This window comes from Bufo bufo, chromosome 4, assembly GCF_905171765.1.
Source record: "Bufo bufo chromosome 4, aBufBuf1.1, whole genome shotgun sequence".
Classification (NCBI taxonomy): domain Eukaryota; kingdom Metazoa; phylum Chordata; class Amphibia; order Anura; family Bufonidae; genus Bufo; species Bufo bufo.
This window is the reverse complement of record NC_053392.1, coordinates 190,052,058-190,075,889: the sequence shown is the minus strand read 5'-3', so window position 1 is coordinate 190,075,889 and position 23,832 is coordinate 190,052,058. Positions and strand designations below refer to the sequence as shown.

The window sequence follows — 23,832 nt, the reverse complement described above, 5'->3', positions numbered from 1 at the left end:
AAATACTTTTAAATAACAAGTAATATTATTTTTACTCTTAAAGTTGTATAGGGCTTACGCAGCATTCCCAGACTTTTTCCTTGAGAGGACAGCAAAATGGTGGTACAGAGAAATTGAAGAATACCGAAAAAATTATATTAGGTTTGATGGACTCTGGATAGTAAGTATATGTCCTTGTTTAATGAGAACAATAAGCAGTACATTAGATGATAAATGACCACAGATGTTTATCAAACATATTTGCTGTTAGGCTAATATCTTATACTCATACACTGTGCAAGCATCTCATATTTGCTAATTTACCAAGATTTTAGCAAAAATGTTGCCAAACTGTTTATCTCCAGGCCGGAAAGGACATCATATGTACAGCATGTGGTCACTTCTCATAGTGTCATTCACCATATCATCCCCTTGATGCATACCATAGCTTTCCAGGTTATATTGTAAAATATTCACATTCCTTATAGATATAATGTTTGTATAATAACAACAACAACTAAAAACATATGTATTTATGTATGTATGTATATACAATTTGTCTGATTTTAGGTTGTTATAGTATTTTCTTACTTTTGGGAACAGCAGAATAATACTAAAAATGGTGCAGCCTATGTAAAGCATAAAATAAGTGCTGTCTAATGTCCTAAGAGCTGTGGTTTCTATTAAAGTAAAACTGTCACATTGAACATACATATATTGATTGATATATAGTCTTGTGGTAAAGGATTCAATATAACTTCTCAATATTGAATGAAATTCCTGATATTTCAATACATACGTGTCAAGTGGGCAGTCTTACATTGTGTAGCTAGCTGTAATTCATCGATAGGACCACCCACTGGACTCCTGAGTGTAGAAAGAACATGGATTTCAGCTAATAGGTTTCAATTAATATTGTATATTTTTCAACAGAACTACAGAATACAAACATTTGCTTGACACTTAAAGGGGTTGTCTCACTTCAGCAAAAGGCATTTATCATGTTGAGAAGGTTAATATAAGGCACTCCCTAATATATTATGATTGTCCATATTGCTTCCTTTGCTGGACAGATTCATTTATTCATTGCATTATACACTGTTTGTTTCCATGGTTACAACCACCCTACAATCCATCAGTGGTGGCCTAGCTTGCACACTATTGAAAAAAGTGCTAAACTATGTGTAGTACAGTCCCAGCCGCCAGAGAGGCCTGAGTTTTTTTCCTATATTTTTTCCACCGCTCCTGGATTGCATAGTGGTCGTAACCATGGAAACAGGCAGTGTATAATGTGTTGGAAAAATGAATCAAGCCAGCAAAGGAGGCAATATGGTGGACAATCACAATACATTAGTAAGTGCCTTGTATTAACTTTCTCTACATGATACCCCTTTAAGTACACAATTATAGCAAACGTTAATATGACCTTTTCAATGTCTTTGGTGTTGTGTCAATATAATGTTTGATGAAACAGTGTATTCAGTGTGTTAAGTGTCAAGTTAATATTTACTAAACCTGTATATTGTATATGTACAGTATCCTCATCTGGATTCTAAATAAGTTAAGTAAGCAATGGTAAAAACAACTTTTAATGGCTTTTGTGATGTGATATCACACTCAGGTTTACAACTGCTCCATCTGTATATCAACCTGGTCAGCAAACCCAGTAATGGTAGTAGATTGGATATCATTTTCATAATGACAACTTCAGTTTAAGCAAAGTAAACATGAAAGAAAAACTGACTGAGTTTAGCTTGGCCACATATACACACAATATGTATCTGTTGCCACAAGGCTATACATAAAATGTTTTCTGACTATTGTGACTTTTGCCAATTAAGTACCTTTTTGTAAATTATTTTAGGATATGAATGAACCAGCTAGCTTTGTACACGGATCTGTAAATGGTTGCAGAAATAACGCCTTGAACTTTCCTCCATATATGCCAGGTAATAATGGCTATCCATTTAATATCTCTTACATGTGGAATAGCATGAATCCCGGCTCTAACAAACTCATAAGTTTTACTTATGACAAACAAATGAACGTCCATTAGCCATTGTTGAGTCATGGTCTATTTATCTACCTGTTTTACTGATTATCAGAATTAGAGATGAATGGACCTTTCAAGATTTGGTTAATTTGAGAGAGAGAGAGACTGACCAGTATGCTAGCTTCACTGAGAGAAGTGTAAGCTTGGTTGTATGGTCTAGTTATTTTGTGTCACCCTCTGGGTCATCCGAAATGAATCCTGAAATGGTTAAATGGAATTTGCTCATTCTTCAAGGACTTGTCTGCTTTTGCTTGAAATAACCTATTTTCAGGTTAATAGGCACAGCAGAGCTGTAAATAAACCTGCTTGCTGCCGCACAGCAATTAGCTAAACAGTGAGAAGAACACCTGTATGAGCATTGCATTATATTCACACAACTGATTGGCATGGGTGCCTTTGAACTTTTTAAACATGCTTATATAGCAAAACTTTGAAAATAGCTAGGCCAGCCTCATATCTGCAACTATCTCTATAAATAAAATGCCCTTTACCATAAGTAGGCAAGTAGAAATGGTGCTTCAAGGCATTGAGGGTACCTCTAGGTGGGTAGTATTTCTATTATGGAGACCAGTTAAGGTACGTCATGACTTTTGTAGGCTAGGCAACGCTCCTCATGTCATATATTCTCGCATCAGACAAGCTTAGGAAAGCTAATTTGAATATCTTTCCCAAAAACTCAGAAGGGCATTTTCTGGCACAATAGGCTCTGCATACTAGGTGCTCTCCACAATGAGAAAGACTACCATCTCTCTATCTTTCTCTGCCATTTGCCTGGAACAAATCACAAAAAATGTGTCTTTGTGTGATGCCAAACTTTTTGAGAAATTCAGAATGAATCACAAACTGGTAGAATCGATTAGTTGATCCTTAATCAGAATGTTGATATTTTGCTTATAAGTGAAGCATGGTTGTACAGATGTAGCCAGATGTGTGTTATCACACTAGCTTATCAAGCTGTCTTAGTTTACCTAGCTTCTAAAGCTTAAAGTTGGTATTGCATTACACTGTTGAGATGGCGCACTAACCCACTGATTTTGGTGCCTGCCACATCTGTATATAGTGAATTATCTTATCGACAGAACAACTTTAGAGGAACACTAATTATTGAGAAAACATCTACACCGTTTTTTTCTGTAGCTTTCCTTTATGAAGAAATTAGCAATTAGATTGTCACAAATTTTATAAGATGACAAACTAATAGATCATGAATAACTAACGTTCTTGTAGTACATTTAATAGTTTCAAAGTAAAATATTTTGTGCTTTTCTTTTCTTTTAGCATTAAGTGACCGTGACAAAGGATTAATATATAAGACAATATGTATGGAAAGTCGACAACACCTGCCTGATGGAACTCCTGTGGACCACTATAATGTCCACAATTTATATGGATGGTCACATGCAAAACCAACATATGAGTAAGGTTTTTACTTACATTTCAGTGGAGCCTGAGCAATGGAATGACCATTAAAACAAACTGCCCTAGTCTCCTGTTCCCCAGGCAGACAGCCATGGAGTTTGAATAGAGCATGAGTACCACCACTCCATTTAAACACTATGAAAGAAAATGAAACAACTAAACACTTTGTGTGTTATTGTTGATCCAATAAATGCCTCCTTGCCACATTAGCGCAGCTAGAGAAGAGTAGGCGATATGACTCCCAACTATCTAGCATCAAATGTCTCCAGTGGATAGGCAAATCAAAAAATACTGACTAGCTGGCATTTCAAATGTCAGTCAATAAGTCTGACAGATGGACAGATGATTCTTAATACATCTACACCAGCTATGAGCTGGCTTATATTTCAGTTACTGTAACTTATTGCAGCTTTGCAGTACAAGTTAATGAAAGTGTATTGGGATGGGGTGACCCACCTTTTAAAAATGCAGAGAGAAAAGGAAAATGGTAAAATGTTGCACATTTTTGTGCAAATTGCAGTTTGCACAAAGAATTGTCACTTTTGTACACACATACTGTACATACAGGGGAGAATTTTTCATTCCCACAATGCCAGTTTTATGGTGTTAAAAAGTCGCAAAACCGGTTTTATGACTTTGTGGATGCCATTTTTACGCCACCCTTGCCAAATTTCCAAAAAAGGGGCAAGGTGAGGGCAGAGTGTGTGCGAGGCCATAGGCTCTGGCACAATCATCATTATTTACAGTAGAAACCTCAGAAATAATGACTGAAATCTACAGCACCTACAAGCTGTTCTACATTTCAGTCTGACACATGGCCTGCTCCAGTAGCGCAGGCCTTATCAAGCCTGGCATAGGGAATGCCGTTCTTTATAAATCAGGGCCACAGTTTTAATAAATATGCCCCAGACATTTCAACAGAAGCAGAAAGTGTTTCTTTTCAGCTTTACTGTGTGACCCTTTTGCATCACTGTTTAGTACATGCAATTACCCTGGCTGTAATAGTTTTTATGGCATTGCTCCGATTCTGCCATTTAAAGAAGTCTACCATAGCGATGGTTCTTTTAGCATTGCAATTTTAAAGGGGTTGGCCAGTTTAGATAATTAGCTGCCCCTATGCTGGTAACAGCACATGCATACAGCTTGTAAAAAGCATTATTGATATCCGATAGATTAATGTGAATAATTAATATTTACACGCATGTCCATTGACCTAAATGCTGGCACTGTGCTCAGAACCTGGCTGCTGATGGAGGGTTCTTTCCATCAGTGGAATTCATTTACACTGGGGATGAACAGGGGAACTAACGCATGTGAAGTCCGTCTCCAGTATAAGTGAATGGTGGCCGCTGATGGACGGAACCTTCAGTTAGCAGCAATTTTCTCAGTGCAGTGCCAGCACGCAGGTCAGCACGTTAATTATTCATAATAAACTATAGGAATTTAGTACTAATAGTTTAATAATGCTTATTACTAGCAGCATGTATGTGCTGTTCCTAGAACATGTGCAGCTAGTCATATAAACTGGCCAACACTTTGTTTTGTTTCAAAATGAATGAGATGTGTGTTAAAGGGGTTGTCCGAGTTAAGAAAAAAAAATATATAGCACTGTAAATCTGATGGGCAGCAATATACAGGGTGGGCCATTTATATGGATACACCTTAATAAAATGGGAATGGTTGGTGATATTAACTTCTTGTTTGTGGCACATTAGTATATGTGAGGGGGGAAACTTTTCAAGATGGGTGGTGACCATGGCGGCAATTTTGAAGTTGGCCATTTTGAATCCAACTTTTGTTTTTTCAATAGGAAGAGGGTCATGTGACACATCAAACTTATTGGGAATTTCACAAGAAAAACAATGGTGTGCTTGTTTTTAACGTAACTTTATTCTTTCATGAGTTATTTACAAGTTTCTGACTACTTATAAAATGTGTTCAATGTGCTGCCCATTGTGTTGGATTGTCAATGCAACCCTCTTCTCCCACTCTTCACACACTTATAGCAACACCGCAGGAGAAATGCTAGCACAGGCTTCCAGTATCCGTAGTTTCAGGTGCTGCACATCTCGTATCTTCACAGCATAGACAATTGCCTTCAGATGACCCCAAAGATAAAAGTCTAAGGGGGTCAGATCGGGAGACCTTCGGGGCCATTCAACTGGCCCACGATGACCAATCCACTTTCCAGGAAACTGTTCATCTAGGAATGCTCGGACCTGACACCCATAATGTGGTGGTGCACCATCTTGCTGGAAAAACTCAGGGAACGTGCCAGCTTCAGTGCATAAAGAGGGAAACACATCATCATGTAGCAATTTCGCATATCCAGTGGCCTTGAGGTTTCCATTGATGAAGAATGGGCCCACTATCTTTGTACCCCATATACCACACCATACAATAATTTTTTTTGTTACAACAGTCTTGGAGGGATCTATCCAATGTGGGTTAGTGTCAGACCAATAGCGGTGGTTTTGTTTGTTAACTTCACCATTCACATAAAAGTTTGCCTCATCACTGAACAAAATCTTCTGCGTAAACGGAGGGTCCTGTTCCAATTTTTGTTTTGCCCATTCTGCAAATTCAGTGCGCCGATCTGGGTCATCCTCGTTGAGATGCTGCAGTAGCTGGAGTTTGTAAGGGTGCCATTTGTGAGTAGCTAATATCCGTCGAAAGGATGTTCGACTAATGCCACTCTCCAGTGACTTGCGGTGAGTGCTACGCTGTGGGCTCTTGCTGAATGAAGGTAGGACAGCCACTGATGTTTCTTCATTAGAGACAGATTCCATGCGTCCACATTTTGACAAATCCGACACTGAACCAGTTTCACGAAACTTAGCAAGCAGTTTGCTAACTGTAGCATGGGAGATGGGTGGTCTCGTAGGGTGTCTTGCATTGAAATCTGCTGCAATGACCCGGTTACTGCGTTCACCAGACATCAACACAATTTCTATCCGCTCTTTGCATGTTAACCTCGGCGACATGTCAATGGCTGTAAACAAAGAGAAACTTGTAAATAACTCATGAAAGAATAAAGTTACGTTAAAACCAAGCACACCATTGTTTTTCGTGTGAAATTCCCAATAAGTTTGATTTGTCATGTGACCCTCTTCCTATTGAAAAAACAAAAGTTGGATTCAAAATGGCCGACTTAAAAATGTCCGCCATGGTCACCACCCATCTTGAAAAGTTTCCCCCCTCACATATACTAATGTGCCACAAACAGGAAGTTAATATCACCAACCATTCCCATTTTATTAAGGTGTATCTATATAAATGGCCCACCCTGTATAACTAAGGCTACTTTCACACTTGCGTTTGGTGCGGATCCGTCATAAATCTGCACAGACGGATCAGTTCAGATAATATAAACGCCTACATCCATTCAGAATGGATCCATTTGTATTATCTTTAACATAGCCAAGACGGATCCGTATTGAACACCATTGAAAGTCAATGGAGGACGGATTAGTTTTCTATTGTGCCAGATTGTGTCACAGACAACAGATCCATCCCCATTGACTTACATTGTGTGTCAGAACGGATCCGTTTGGCTCAATTTTGTCAGATGGACACCAAAACGCTGCAAGCTGTACAATGACACTGCTGATACACACAGGATCTTCCCCCTACTTGTTCTTGTGCAATGCTCTGCAGAACTCCTCTAGTCTGTCAGCTCCTGTGCCCAGCATTTGTCTCCTCACTGCCTGCAGCTACTCAGTAAAGCCTTCAGCCCTGAGACTGTGCTGCTAGAGGGGTTAAAGTTTTTCCCTGAAGAATCCAGGGAGAGAGCAATAAGCAGCAGATGGCAGTGCAGGGGGTATGGCCAGCACAGTGACATCTCGTGTACAGACACAGATGAGCTCTCAGGCTTGTGCACGAAAAATCATCAGAGCAGGGAGAGAAGCTGACATCACTGAGAAATCAGCAACTATAGATGCAGTAAGTACATGGTAAAGCCTTTACATTTGATTAGTTAGAAACATACAAAGAACAACAAAATTACTCGGACAACCCCTTTAAGCTCTTTGGATTATGGGAAAATGTGGTTACATTGTTTAAGGTCCTATATGTCCCAAATATATATATATATACATAACATGCACCTTTTTTTTTTTTTTTAAGTGCTCTTCGCAACATCACAGGAGAACGTGGAATAGTTGTCACTCGTTCTACGTATCCTTCGTCTGGACAGTGGGTAGGACATTGGCTTGGAGATAACACTGCTGCTTGGAATCAGATCGATAAATCTATTATCGGTAAGTATAATGTCACCATGATCATGTACATGGAATAAATGGGAGAACTCTGTGTGGGTATATGCTATAACCCTGACATACTAGTTGCATTCAGAAAAATATTAGTAATTAGTAATTATGTAACCTCTGGTATTTAGTAGTTGCAATCAAACAAATATATTTACTAGAAATGAGCAAAGTTATTAAAATATTTGATTTGGCTATTTTGCCGAATTTCACAAAGAAATTTAATTTGTTAGAAATTACTTTGTCATGAAGCGCATTCCATTGTATGTAGCGGGTGCAATGACAGAGAATGCCCCCCACTCCCCTATCATTAAATTCCTCAGATGCTGCGTTAATCGCCGATCGCGGCATTTGACATTAATATTAAAGCCTTCCAGGAATTAATAAGTTGCAAAAAAAACAACAAAAAAACATATCCACCTCATCCATTTGTTCGATTTTGCGCGGTTTCTTCAATCAAGTTGGCAGTGACGGCCTCTCCGTGAGAAAATGGATGAGGTATGTATTTTTTTTTATTGCCGTTTCAGGAAAAATGTATTCGTTACCACGAAGCGCGAGGAAATCCAGCTTAGTATTGCTTAACTGACTTTTAAATGTTGTAACATGTAAATTATTTTTATTTTACTTTTTTAGGCATGTTGGACTTTAGCCTTTTTGGTATTTCATATGTAAGTAATTTATATTAAAATATTATTAAATGTTACTATTTAGTCCATAAGGTACATTTGTTTGTAGAGTACATCAGTATCAGGATTGAGCTGTGAGGAGTCAAAAGGCAAGGGGAATATACCCCTCGTGAATGCAGCAGAGTCAGGAATTTATCACTCCAATTGCATCAAAATTTATGCCAGAAAACTCACCCACCACACACAGTGTTACACACATCTTTACCTTTTACAATTATTATTTCTTTGTAATTTAATGTCACACTCACCACTTTAAATTGTAAAGAGAGAGATGGTTAGTGTGGTTAGCTATGTTAATTAGGTCTCTACCAGATTTATTAACAGTGACTTTTTAAATAGTGGCAAAGAAGAAACAATCTTACTCCAGTAGGGTAGGTGGCATAAAAAAATGTCTCTATACAATAGTAGTATGTTTAAAGCTGCACCATATTTATCAAACAGTGTCAGACATTTGATACATTTGGCTCACATTACCATAAGACAGACTCAAGAAAAACTAGCTTCAAAAATTCCCTTCACAATAACTTCTCTATAACCCCTCTATAAGTCCACTATACTTTTTCCTAGCATGTAGTGTTGGCAGCAGCCATCTTGGCTATTAGAAAAGCAAATGTGAAATACAGCAGGGCTGATCATACTCAATACAAGGAAACAGAGCATGTTTATTCAGATATTAATATTTTTATACAATATATAGTTGCAATATCTGTAAAATAAGAAAAGTTGGCTGAAATATAATGAAATGGCAACATTTATTATTCAGCAGAATAATAATTAGGGATCATTATGGGCATGATGTAAGGTCCATGCACCGGAAATTAAAGCTATGCCATCTACAAGCTAATATTAATATCTGGTGTTATTGTATGCCAAGCAAAAAGTTGTACATTTGTGGCAAAAAGTTGTACATTTTGGTGCCACATTTATGGCACAGTGTACTGATTTGTCCCCTATCATGTGTATACATTACTCCTGCAGCAAATTTACATATAAAGGCATTTACTTTTCAATCCTTTTTTTAAATACAAAAATCATATATCTAATTTTTTATTATTATTATTATAATAATAATTATTATTATTATTATTATTATTATTATTTAAAGGGGTTCTATACCTTTTTTGTTACTGGTGCTCTATTCTTTGGATAGGTGATCAGCATCTTATCGGCTGATGACCTGACGGCTGATAACTGGCCTACGGGAAGCAGCAGTCTTCTCACAGCTTTCTGCAGGCCAGTGATGTCACAACTATGTCACAAAGCCTGGACACAGCTCAGTCCCATTGAAGGAAATGGGGCTGAGCTACACCCAGGCCACATGAAATAATCATGATGTCACTGGCCTACAGGAAGCTGCAGAAGATCACGACGATACTGCGAGCGTTGCTGCCTTCTCAAACAGCTAATCAGTGGGAGTCTAAGGCCTCTTTCACGCGGACGAGTTTTCCACGTGGGTGCAATGCGTGAGGTGAATGCATTGCACCCACACTGAATCTGGACCCATTCATGTCTATGGGGCTGTGCACATGAGCGGTGATTTTCACACATCACTTGTGGGTTGCGTGAAAATCACAGCATGCTCTATATTGTGCGTTTTTCATGCAACACAGGCCCCATAGAAGTGAATGGGGCTGCGTGAAAATCGTGAGCATCCGCAAGCAAGTGCGGATGCGGTGCGATTTTCACGCATGGTTGCTAAGGAGACGATTGGGATGGGGGCCCGATCTTTATTATTAATACAGAATGATAAGTGAATTAGGGATGGAGGGGTTAAAAAATAATAAACAAATTTAACTCACCCCATCCACTTGGTTTCTTTCTTCAGGATCTGGTTAAAGTACCTTTGATGATGTCACTGCGCTCATCACATGGTCCATCACATGATCCATCCCATGGACCATGTGATAAGCGCAGTGACGTCATCAAAGGTACTTTACCCAGGTCCTGAAAAAAGAAGAAAGAAGAGGAGATCCGCTACGCGACCAAGTGGATGGGGTGAATTTTTTTTTTATTATTATCTTTAACCCTTCAATAGACATTTTACTAAGCATTCTGTATTAAGAATGCTATTATTTTCCCTTATAATCATGTTATAAGGGAAAATAATAAAATCTACAGAACACCTAACCCAAACCCGAACTTCTGTGAAGAAGTCCGGGTTTGGGTCTGGGTACCAAACATGCCGATTTTTCTCACAGGCGTGCAAAACACATTAAAACGTTTTGCACTCGTGCGACGCACCCTTATCCTATCCGGCACATTTTCCAGCGACGCACCCTTATCCTATCAGGCCTCTTTCACATGGGCGTCGCGTGTAAGGGCCGAACACTTGTCGATGACTTATCCTAAGTATAGATCATCAGTAAGAAAAAAGTGTAGAACCCTTTTCAATTGATTACACACATGCACATACTTGTTATATAGAAAATGCCCTTTTCATTTAAAAAAGCCACTAAAAAATCACACTTCTTTTTGCAAATAAACACAAAAGTTTAATTACAAACTCTATTTATATAACTGAAAAAGGACTATATATTTGTATAATAGCACATGGTCAAGTGGAAGTACTGTTTCTCACAATTACTCCACCAGCCACCAAGGCATGAGCTATAATATGATGCTGACCAGCCTAAGGACCAAGTGCCCAATGTATATCTGTACATCTGTATTTTTTAAATAATTACACTAAACCTCACCAAAACATCTTTCATGTTAATGTATTGCTGTGTTTATGTAGACTGGAGCAGACATTTGTGGATTTTTTCAAGATACTACTTATGAATTATGCGCTCGCTGGATGGAACTTGGAGCATTTTACCCATTTTCAAGAAATCATAATGGAATCGGATGGAGGGTACATTTTTTGTTTTCACTCTTATAATATCTAATGTTAAATAAGTCATTGATAGTAATAAGGTTGTCCTTGTATAAACCACTCAGACCAACAGAAGGAATTGCAGTCTTACAAATATTTTTTTTATTTCAGAGGCAAGATCCAGTCAGCTGGGATCCAAACTTTGAAGATTTATCAAGGAACGTCCTGAATATCAGATATACACTTTTGCCTTACTTGTACACTTTGCTATTTGAAGCTCATACTACAGGTTCCACTGTAGTGAGACCATTACTCCATGAGTAAGTAGCTTCATTTTATCACATAGACAGAAATATTCAATTGTACCTTCCATTATCCAACCTCATATGGGCTCTCATAAAACATCATTATTTAATGCAATAGGGGAAACCTACAATGGAGAAACAACCTATTAAATCTAAGCTCATATGTGGGTTGGCGGTTACAATAGGAGCCTTTGTCGGAGATTTAAAAGTATAGGACAAAATAGAGCATCTAGCACTTATTTATCAGGTAAAATGCTGGCCACCATAACAAAACTTGGAGGATCCCATTATAGCCAATGCAGTCCATGGGGACTGTTGGTTTCCATCATATCACACATCCAGCACTGATGTTATATTATAGTTATTTTCTTGTTCTTATAATGGAACCGAAAAATGGAAATTACAGCATAGATGCACAGAAAATGTAGCCTTGTACTACTGCCTATTCTGAATTGTAGTCTGGGCAGTAAAAATGGTATTTACAATGTTCTTTTGTATGTACCTTTGACTTATAATTGTGTTTTAACATTATTTTCAATATGAATTGTACTTAGGCTTTCTCTTTAAAGGAGTTCTTCGGGAATAATTAATTTTATTTTCTTTTTTTTTTTACCTTCAGTATTGCCATATATGCTTCTAGTTAGTTAAAAGTTAGGCTTGGTTAAAATAATGTATTTTGGCCTACATTTAACATACACATTGGGGGGAAAGGATGCAAAAGCGCAGTATCCTTTGTTTTTCCATCCTCCAGAGTCAGGCAAAAAAATGTACATTAATATACACATTTTATTTACAATGACTCCCCATGCACATGAATAAATGCTGGGGTCAGCCCACTGTAAAGGTGTTTGGAATGGGGAGAGAGGAGTAGGTCCCTGAAAGATCCCTCTGGCAGAAAGTCTGAACTTCTTTTCTCCAACATAGGCCAAATAGATGCCGGGAGAGCAGCAAACACACATGAGGTTATCATCCGGTCACTAGTGGTGGCTAGGTCTAATACAGAGTCATTTTACATTTTGATTTGAAGTCCTCTTGAAGATATTGATCTTGTACATCAAAACACACACTTTTTTTTTTTTTTTGAAAGTTGAGTACATCATAGAAGGTGTCACTTTCCATTTCAATTCGCTATGATAACAAATTGGCCTAGTTAGGGGAGGATACATGTCCCTTTCCCAAATCTGCAAATCAAGGTAGTATTATCTGCTAAGACTTCAGAAAGGCTACTGATAATCTCTGTGGAAGATGTAATGGTGGCCAAAGTGAGTGTTGCTCAGATCTTTCAACTTGATAGAAGAGAGCCACTGTATATAATAATCAAAAATCCTTTATAACAAACCTTAGTACCACTCCTTTGGTGCTATCTTACCCAAAATGTACATTTCTAGCAATAATTAATGTTATTTCTGGGTTTTTGTAGTAAAGTACTGAATAGGATAATCACATCTTTCCATTTTTAAGATTCATTGAAGATAAGAAATCCTGGGATATTTACGAACAATTTCTATGGGGAGCAGCATTCATGATCAGCCCTGTACTTAGGGAGGTAAGTAGAATTTAAATTCATTTTGAGTTTTACCATTTTACCTCCTAATCTTTGCTGTCTATACCCTTAGGCCTCTTGCACACGACCGTACGGCTTTTTCATTGTTTTGCGGTCCGTTTTAAACAGATCCGTTTTTGCGTTTTTTGCTTCCGTTCCGGTTCCGTTTTGCCATTCCGTTTGGTTTCTGTTTTTTGCGGATCGCAAACGGAAACGAAAGCATGGCATATACAGTATACAGTAATTACATAGAAAAAGTAGGCTGGGCATAACATTTTCAATAGATGGTTCCGCAAAAACGGAACGGATACGGAAGACATACAGATGCATCCGAATGGAGTCACAGAATGTGATTTGTGGGCAACAAGAAGACATGTTCTATCTTTAAATGGAATGGAAAAATGGAAATACGGAAATGGAATGCATAGGGAGTACATTCCGTTTTTTTTGCGGAATACAAAAAACGGAACGTAAACGGAAAAACACTTTTGTGTGCAAGAGGCCTTAAACTAATAAATCATGAAGTAGCAGCTTTACTATGTTGGTTTCAGAGCCTTTATTTCTTGAAGAATTTATTAACACATTCACTACGATCTCCTCGGCCTCCTCATGGCCCTGTCAGTGTATATGAACGCTCTTCCACTGTTATGTCTCATTCTACAAGCTGTTGTGTATAGTCACACAACATGCTATCCCAGATAGAACCGCATTATTATCGAAAAGTTCTCTTCATGTGAGCCATGGGAAGTCTGGGTACAAGGATCAATATCTGTGCTAAAATTCTCCCACATTAAGAGGAGCATTGACTGGCCTATAGGATAGCTACCTTACATCTGGTAGCATTAAAGTCAGAGCTTGTTAAGAGATAAATTGCATACCCTCTTTCCAGAATTTCAGAGGACAATTGCCTGGCCCATAAGACTCCTCATGCATTTTAAGGTGATCTCCATATGGAGATATTCTATTCCCCAAACCCACACCACAGCTAATTGACAGACGTCTTAGAGAGGCTATGAATTTTGGACAACTGCTGTCCAACTAGCATGTTCTTCAATATTTTGCTTATCATAAAGGGTCCCTCAGCTGCCTTTGATCCGAATCTCAGGATAAATTTGATTTGCATCAAAGCCGAATTTCCTTTTGCTTCATGGTAGCGAATAGAGTGCAAAAAACAAACAAAAAAAATCATACTTACCTGATCCATTTGCTCACAGTGATCTTGTTTGAAGATCTCATTTGAAGATCTCACACAAAATCCTGTGTGTTGTAGCATATGATGTCACCACGTCAGCCAGCATAATGACGTTGCGCCAGATCTTCAAGCAAGATGGTGGTGGACGTCCATTGTGAAAAATGGATCAGGTAAGTATAATTTTTATTTTTATTTTTTAAATTTACACCGTGTTATGTATAACAGACGCCACAATCATGTATGAACGCGGCAGATGCTCCCTGTCATTGCACATACCGAATCAAATTTTCCAATAATTCGCTCATCTCTAGTACTCCTATGAATAACACGGTCACTCGTAAACTGTGCGAACCTGTGTAATGCAGGAACATGATGCATCCTCCACCATAAGGGTGGTACGTTGCATACGCTTTTTCCTCTGGATAACAGAAGGGTTGTCTCTTCATGGGTCTCTCTTCTATTACTTCCATACTACTTAAAGACTCCTTTAGCAATTACTTCTCAAACAGGACAGCCCCTTTCGCTGACTGTATATACCTGTATCCCTATGGAAAGGCATTAATAACAAAGTGAAATATCTTTGCTCATTGTGTCAACTGACAAACCCAGTTCTGCTACATCTGAATATCTAATATGAACATTATTTCCAGTATTGTGCACCATATATTCTGCATTTTATGTTGCTTTCCTTTGAGAATACCAATAAAGTTGGGTGCAGCTGGCTCCAATCCCTAATCTCTCTCATGTGTACTTGTTAAATTGTAGGGAGCAAACACCGTGGACGTCTATTTTCCAAACACAGTTTGGTACGATTACCACACAGTAAGTACGATCACATTTACATATTTATCATGCAAGAGAAAAAAATGGCAGCATTCTTTAAGAATTAGTGCAACTCTGTCTAATATTGCAACTAGGCTCCATTCAAGTGAACGGTACTGAGCAGCTAATCAGACATTGTAGACCTATATCTCATCTTTGTAGCAAAAATGCTAATGTTCATTTTACCTTTTCTACATTGTTAACAAATGCCATTACATAACATATTTACAGGGTCAGCTTTACACTCCTGCAATACATAATACTCGTATATCTATTGCAGATTATGGGAGATAATACAATGCATTAAATCTGATATATCCCCAGGCTGACGTTTCAGTGTTCTTCGCCAGTTGGCGTAGAAAATGATAAATATGGAGGGGACGCCAGCACGGCTCCCTCCCTACCCTTGCCATGCCACTTTTTCAGGAAAGTAACGAGGTTGTCGGAGATAAGGCACTTGCAAAATATTTTTGTACAAATGGCATTGAAAAGGTCGTAAACTACGTTTTGGTGACTTTTTCACACCAGAAAAACTGGTATAATAAAATGAAAAATATAGCCCTTACTTATTAGGCTACTTTCACATCTGCGCTTTCCCTTTTTGCTATTGAGATCCGTCATAGATTCTCAATAGCGGGGGAAACGCTTCCGTTTTGTCCGCATTTATTGTCAATAGAGACAAAACCGAACTGAACGAAACGGAATGCTCCAAAATTCATCCCGTTCCATTTGGCTGCAACCCTATCACAGACAGAATGGTGCAAGCAGCGTTTTTCTCTCTGTGATGTAGTGGATCTGTCATGACTTACAATGTAAGTCAATGGGGACAGATCTGTTTTCTCGGATGCAATAGAAAATGGATCCATCCCCCATTGACTTTCAATGGTGTTCATGACTGATCCGTCTTGGCTATTTTAAAGATAATACAACAGATCCGTTCGTAACGGATACAGACGGTTGTATTATCATGACGGAAGCACTTTTGCTTATCCATGACAGATCCAGCAAAAACGCTGGTGTGATAGTAGCCTTACTTATTTTGTGCATTTCATTCATGACCCATGCTTTTTACTTTTTTTATATTACATTATTTTATTTGCACACTTTAAACTTTTTTTTAGGTGTATATTAATGTATCATTTGAAAACATTTATTTTTCTTTACATTCTGGATAGTTTTTCTGATAATTATATAGTGTTGACCCCAAAATAGCCTTTTTTTAAAATATTATCCTCAGCTATGATTTATTTTGATTTACAGTAATACATTATTACATGTCTTTTTTGGGTCAGGGCTAGCATTATTACGATAATTGATATATATATATATATATATATATATATATATATATCCCTTTCCCTACACATTAAAAAAATAAAAAATGAATCACAGTTACACTTTAAGCAGTGTCCTACTACTGATCTCCTAGTGATCACATGATCAGTCACATGACCACCAGGACAAATAGAAGCAGAAGCATTACTGAATATCTGAAAACCATCTTCTTGCCAGGGTGCTGAGAAGTCTTTGCCCAAGTGCTTGGGCTGAAAAGGGTTGTCCAGCCATGTTAAGGCTTTTCTATGCTGTAAAGTAATAAAGTAAGTGATACCTACCTTACTGGTTCCCCTCCTCTTCCATTCCTACACTTCCTGGATTCCCTTGGTGCCTACTTCCTGCTCCCTCCCAATACACAGGAAATGATACTTGGTGAGGTGGCCTCACTGCAGCCAGTGATTGGCTGAGCAGTCAATTCCTGCATTTCGAGAGGAACTGGATATAGAGGTTGGAGTGGCACCTGGAAAGCAATGAAACAGGAGTGGTGGGGGATCAGTGAGGTGATTTTCACTTGGTGTTATATTTTACAACCTTCATAATAAAAAAAAAAAAAGTAAAGGCCTGGACAACCCTTAAAACCCACACAATGAATATTCATTGTCACAAGTTTAAGACTGAGCCAGCCAGCCACATATTCATGTCAGGTAACCAAAAAATTATTTAAAAGATTCTCCAGAATTGGTCTCTTGATTCTATTATGTTTTTTGTCATTAATGTATTTGTTCATAACTGTCATTGTTTTTCTGTTTTTAAAGGGCATTTTAGTAGAAAACCCCGGTAGCAATAAAACACTGCAAGCACCAATAGAACACATTAATCTTCATGTAAGAGGTGGCTACATTTTACCACAGCAAACTCATGCTTTCAATACAAATCAAAGGTAAAAATGCCCAATGTTTAGCTACAATTTATGTATTTTGCTTACATAACGCCAACATATTCCACAGTGCATCACAGACACTATCATCACTTGCTGCCGCCAGTGCATGGTCACAATCTAAATTCCCTATCAATATGTCTTTGGAGTGCCCGTGGAAACTCATACAAACTCCATGCAGATCTTCTCCTTGCAAGGCACCAGTGCTAAACACTGAGCCACCGTGCTGCCATGATACAATTATTTGCTTTCTAAAATAATATGTGATAATTAGATGTGGTATGTGCTAATTAGATGGTATTCATTCATAGGCATAATGTACAGTCGTGGCCAAAAGTTTTGAGAATTACATAAATATTGGAAATTAGAAAAGTTGCTGCTTAAGTTTTTATAATAGCAATTTGCATATACTCCAGAATGTTATGAAGAGTGATCAGATGAATTGCATAGTCCTTCTTTGCCATGAAAATTTACTTAATCCCAAAAAAACCTTTCCACCGCATTTCATTGCTGTCATTAAAGGACCTGCTGAGATCATTTCAGTAATCTTGTTAACTCAGGTGAGAATGTTGACGAGCACAAGGCTGGAGATCATTATGTCAGGCTGATTGGGTTAAAATGGCAGACTTGACCTGTTAAAAGGAGGGTGATGCTTGAAATTGTTCTTCCATTGTTAACCATGGTGAGCTGCAAAGAAACGCTTGCAGCCATCATTGTGTTGCATAAAAATGGCTTCACAGGCAAAGATATTGTGGCTACTAAGATTGCACCTCAATCAACAATTTATAGGATCATCAAGAACTTCAAGGAAAGAGGTTCAATTCTTGTTAAGAAGGCTTCAGGGCATCCAAGAAAGTCCAGCAAGTGCCAGGATCGTCTCCTAAAGAGGATTCAGCTGCGGGATCGGACTGCCACCAGTGCAGAGCTTGCTCAGGAATGGCAGCAGGCAGGTGTGAGCACATCTGCACGCAAGCCACTTCTCTCCAAAAAAAACATCAGGGACAGATTGATCTTCTGCAGAAAATATGGTGAATGGACTGCTGAGGACCGGGGCAAAGTCATATTCTCCGATGAAGCCTCTTTCCAATTGTTTGGGGCATCAGGAAAAAGGCTTGTCCGGAAAAGAAAAGGTGACCGCTACCATCAGTCCTGTGTCATGCCAACAGTAAAGCATCCTGAGACCATTCATGTGTGGGGTTGCTTCTCATCCAAGGGAGTGGGCTCACTCACAATTTTGCCCAAAAACACAGCCATGAATAAAGAATGGTACCAAAACACCCTCCAACAGCAACTTCTTCCAACAAGCCAACAACAGTTTGGTGAAGAACAATGCATTTTCCAGCACGATGGAGCACTGTGCCATAAGGCAAAAGTGATAACTAAGTGGCTCGGGGACCAAAACTTTGACATTTTGGGTCCATGGCCTGGAAACTCCCCAGATCTTAATCCCATTAAGAATTTGTGGTCAATCCTCAAGAGGCGGGTGGACAAACAAAAACCCACTAATTCTGACAAACTCCAAGAAGTGATTATGAAAGAATGGGTTGCTATCAGTCAGGAATTGGCCCAGAAGTTGATTGAGAGCATGCCCAGTCGAATTGCAGAGGTCCTGAAAAAAAAGGGCCAACACTGCAAATACTGACTCTTTGCATAAATGTCATGTAATTGTCGATAAAAGCCTTTGAAACATATGAAGTGCATGTAATTATATTTCACTACATCACAGAAACAACTGAAACAAAGATCTAAAAGCAATTTAGCAGCAAACTTTGTGAAAACTAATATTTGTGTCATTCTCAAAACTTTTGGCCACGACTGTAGACTTTTTACACATGGATTCTTTTTTACTTATACAGTTCTTCCTTCTCCCCTTCCCTGTCTCTACCGTTCATGACTCTCACTTGTACTCACATACTTATATTGCCTATGCTTTCTGTACCCACTTGCACTATTAAGCAGACGACTCCTATATATACCTTTATGATATTTATATACTTGTAACAGTATCCAGCTTGTAAGATTCTGCAGACATGCAATAGGATGTCCTTATTATTTATACCACTTTATGGATTCTACTGTAACCAGTATCTTGCCTGCAAAATTGTCTTTTAAATGAATAAATAATTATTCTATTGGTTATTTAGTGATCAATCATGCTGGAGAATAATCATACATATTATAAGCATACATTTTAACATTGATCTCTCTTTTTTTTTAAGTCGATTGAATCCAATGAAACTTCTTGTTGCTTTGGATGCCCAAGGAAATGCTCATGGAAATCTTTTCTGGGATGATGGTAAAAGTATTGGTAAGTAACCACACTGTGAAATATTAACATTAAGATGAAGATTAGGGGTAAGCGAATCGCGCTTCAGATCCAAGATCCGAAGTCCATTCATTCCCCAACTTAATTTTAATGCTGTATGGATACCTGTCTATGTATAGCACTGAAATGTATGCGCTGTGCGGAGGCAAAATTTGTTATGTCCAAAGTCTCACAAGATTTCAGTGAAGAACATCAGTCTTCCATTCTACAACTTTAAAAACATTTAAAATAGCAATTTCGAAGTCAGCTTCGGTACAGATGTACCAGTCCTTACCGAAGCCAACTTTGGATTGTTGTTTTAAAATGTTTTAAAATGTTTTCACAGCATTAAAACAAAGTTGGAGAACGAATCGCCATCGGATCTTGGATCGGAAGAGCGATTCTTTCACCCCTAATAATGATCATATCTTTAATATATTATCTAAAGAAAGTGGTCATGGAATAAAGGTAGAAAGGGAAATGCCATGTGCCATGAGAAAAAATGGGCATCATAACCTATAGATCATTATTGCTTGTTACATATTTGCATCATACAATGTGTTTGTTGCTTATGTATGGTTACCTGGCATGGCCACTTACTTCAGAGACAAGATTGGCAGTATCCGGCAGGAAATAATCTCCCAGTCCCCAAATAATTTTAATTCTCCTCCCTCCAATTCCTCCACATGCTCTCTATCCTCTTTGACCCTATAACAGAGGAAGAAGTCTCCAGGCTTCTCTCTTCTTCTTGACCCGCGAGCTGTAGCAGTCATCCTATTCCATCACACCTCCTCCAGTTTCTCTTCCCGGCTCTCATCACTCACCTAACCACAATTGTTAACCTCTCTCTTCCTTCTGATATCTTTCCCTCCTCTTTCAAACACTCTATTATCACCCCACTACTAAAGAAACCATCTCTTGACCCGACCTGTGCTGCTAACTACAGACCTGTCTCTAACCTCCCCTTCATCTCTAAACTCCTTGAATTTCTTGTCTACTCTCGCTTAATAATCTATCTCTCTGCAAACTCTCTTATTGACCCCTTACAATCTGCCTTTTTGGCCTCTTCACTCTTACAGAAACTGTCCTTACTAAAGTGTCTAACGATCTCCTAACAGAAAAAAGAAATTGTGACTATTGAGCTATTGATTCTGCTGGATCTCTCTCCAGCGTTTGATACCGTAGACCATAAACTCCTCCTCACCATGCTCCACTCAATTGGCCTTAAGGACACTGCTCTATATTGGTTCTCTTCCTATCTCTCTGGTCGCTCCTTAAGTGTATCATTCACTGGCTCTTCTTCTTCTCCTCTTCCTCTTGATCTCGACGTTCCTCAGGGCTCAGTACTAGGTCCTCTACTCTTCTCCCTCTATACAGCCCCCATCGGATAGACTATCAGTAGATTTGGCTTTCAATACCATCTCTATGCTGACGACACCCAACTATACACTTCATCCCCTGACATCACCCCTGATTTACTCCAAAACACCAGTAATTGTCTGGCAGCTGTCTCTAACATCATGTCCTCTCTGTATCTAAAACTGAACCTCTCAAAAACAGAACTTCTTGTCTTTCCCCCATCTACTAACTCACCTAAACTTGATATTTCAATTTCGGTCTGCAGCACTATCATAACTCCTGTGCAGCATTCCCACTGTTTTGGGGCCACATTTGACTCTGATCTTTCCTTTGTTCCCCATATTCAGTCACTTACACACTCTTGTCGTCTGCACCTCAAGAATATCAACAGAATCCACCCTTTTCTTACGGTGGAAACAGCAAAAACTCTTGTTGTTGCCTTGATTAATTCTCGTCTTGACTACTGCAACACATTACTAATCAGTCTCCCTCTCACTAAACTCTCCCCCCTTCAGTCTGTCCTAGAAGCTGCAGCCAGGCTCATCTATACATCCAACTGCTACACTGATGCTACTAGTCCGTGCCAGTCACTTCACAGGTTGCCCATCCACCACAGAATACAGTTCAAACTTCTCACCCTCAGCCACAAAGCTCTCCTCAATGCTGCAACTCCATATATCTCCTCCCTCATCTCCATCTACCACCCTACTTGTGCTCTCCATTCTGCTAGCGACCTAAGATTAATAACCTCCATAATTCATACATCTCACTCCCGTCTTCAAGATTTTTCTTGAGCTGCACCTACTCTCTGGAATACTCTGCCCCGGAATACTAGGTCAATTCACAACTTTTCCACCTTCAAACGTGCCTTAAAAACACATCTTTTAAGGCAGGCTTATCAAGCTACCTAAACTGATTATTCCCCGACTAAACCTCCCCCCACCAACTCCTCTGGTCGGAACTCGATCCTCTAGTAGTCCCAAACCTGAAGCAGATCGCCCGGCACCACTCCTGTCAGTTCAATAATGGCTTAAATCCTACCTATTCCTCATAGATTGTAAGCTCTTGCAAGCAGGGCCCTGACTCCTAGTGTTTCAGTTGCATATTAGCCAGTTAGTTTTGTTTCGTACATGAACCCTATGAATTTGTAAAGAGCTGTGGAATATGGTGGCACTATATAAATATGTTTTTTTATTATTATTATTATTATTATTATTATTATATTACCCTTTGATATTAGTGATGTGAGCCTTCCACACACCCCCACCCCAGAAAAAATCTCCGGGGGCCTCTATATACAGCTTTCCGAAGTAAACATGCCACAAATCCCTTCCATTATCATTTAGGCTTTCTTTTTTTCTATGAATTGTGCCAGCACGTTAAATGCAATTTCTATTTTTGCCTTTGCTGAGTGAATACATCATGCATGGAGTAAGGGATTGATCACGCTGTGTTTTGTTTTTAGACTCAATTGAACATGGGATCTATACTATGTATGAATTTCATGCTACCTCTGTAAGTATATGTGATATTCAAAATACATGTATAAAAAGATTATTTATCTGCCAACATATATAGTCTACTACTTATGATGTGATATACAAAGATATAAGGACAAGTGTATTCAACTCATGATGCTGTTTTGATATTTGATAAGCTATATGTACCTTGAAAAATTTCTACCATTAAGTTAATAGTTAATGTTTTTTTTTTATCTATGTGAAGCAATCTGTTAATTACACATTCTGATGGTGTATTAAAGGACCTGTAACCTCTCCTGATGTCTGTTACCGCAACTACTTGTAGCACCCCTGTTATAACAATTCTGAAGCATCTGTTCTTGTGGCTCTGTGTTGTGCTGTCCCTTTATTATTCCTAAGAAATGATTAATTAATTGCTAGCTGTTTGCAATAAAAGTCCTCCTGGGTGTGTCCCTGCACCATCTGACAGTGGCTTCACTGATTAGACAGTGAGACTGTGCAAGGACACACCCAGCTGGACCTTTATTGCAAACTGCTAGCAATTTGCTCATAAATTTCAATAGGAATAGCAAAGAAATGGCAGAACATTGGGTCGTAAGAAAATATGTTCCACGATTGTTATTACAAGGGAGATGCAAGTAGTTGCTAAAACAGACATGTCAGGAGAGGTTACAGGCCATCTTTAAAATATGTAAAAGGGGTGTCCCATCCTGACCTTTATGGCATATCCACAGGAACTATGGGGGAAATTTATCAAAACTGGCATGTGCATACACCAGTCTTGATCTCCCTGCTCTGGAGTAAGATGCTCCTAAATAAATTATTTACACAAAGTAGCAGTAAAATTCTGTTTGTGGCCGTGTACTTAAAGGAAAACATAACTTTTATTTCTAGATCATAAAAAATGTATATTTTTTTGCCTAAAGCCATATGTGTTATTTTCACACTATATCCACTATCATCACCACCTTGGCTTATACTCATTGCCAAATATCCACTTTTTCTAATTTAGCAGAGGTAATAACACTATCTAAACTCAAGTTAGTTACTTTCTTTCTCCCTGAGATATCTGCTTCTTACACATGCTCTGTTTGTCTGCGCTATTGCTGTATTATTAGCTATTAGACGTGGGAGAAGATGTCTGCAGTATGTCCCACATACATCCCTGTCTATGCCTCAGTTATTAAAATCAGAGTCCCTATTGCCCCCCTCGACATGTTTCGGTAAGGAGCAACCTGATGAAGTCACATGTGTGGAGAAACATGTCGGGGGCAATGCATCGGCGGGGATGTATGGGGACATACTGCAGACGTCTTCTCCCACATCTAATAGCTAATAATACAGGTAGCAGCTAGCCTATATAGCCATGGCCAGTTGGATATCTGATCGGTCACAA

The 23,832-nt window shown here is 38.7% G+C and overlaps 1 protein-coding gene across 1 annotated transcript in view; it reads left to right on the top strand.

Annotated features, from left to right (window-relative positions):
- SI (sucrase-isomaltase) overlaps nt 1-23,832 on the top strand; it is a 359,277-nt gene that overhangs the window by 275,504 nt on the left and 59,941 nt on the right. The window contains exons 36-47 of the mRNA XM_040428175.1: nt 44-160; nt 1,844-1,928; nt 3,311-3,449; nt 7,577-7,710; nt 8,350-8,384; nt 11,140-11,256; nt 11,389-11,537; nt 12,984-13,068; nt 15,023-15,079; nt 17,170-17,294; nt 19,511-19,599; nt 22,421-22,470. Coding sequence (XP_040284109.1) covers nt 44-160; nt 1,844-1,928; nt 3,311-3,449; nt 7,577-7,710; nt 8,350-8,384; nt 11,140-11,256; nt 11,389-11,537; nt 12,984-13,068; nt 15,023-15,079; nt 17,170-17,294; nt 19,511-19,599; nt 22,421-22,470 — 1,182 coding nt within the window. The remainder of the gene's footprint in view (nt 1-43; nt 161-1,843; nt 1,929-3,310; nt 3,450-7,576; nt 7,711-8,349; nt 8,385-11,139; nt 11,257-11,388; nt 11,538-12,983; nt 13,069-15,022; nt 15,080-17,169; nt 17,295-19,510; nt 19,600-22,420; nt 22,471-23,832) is intronic.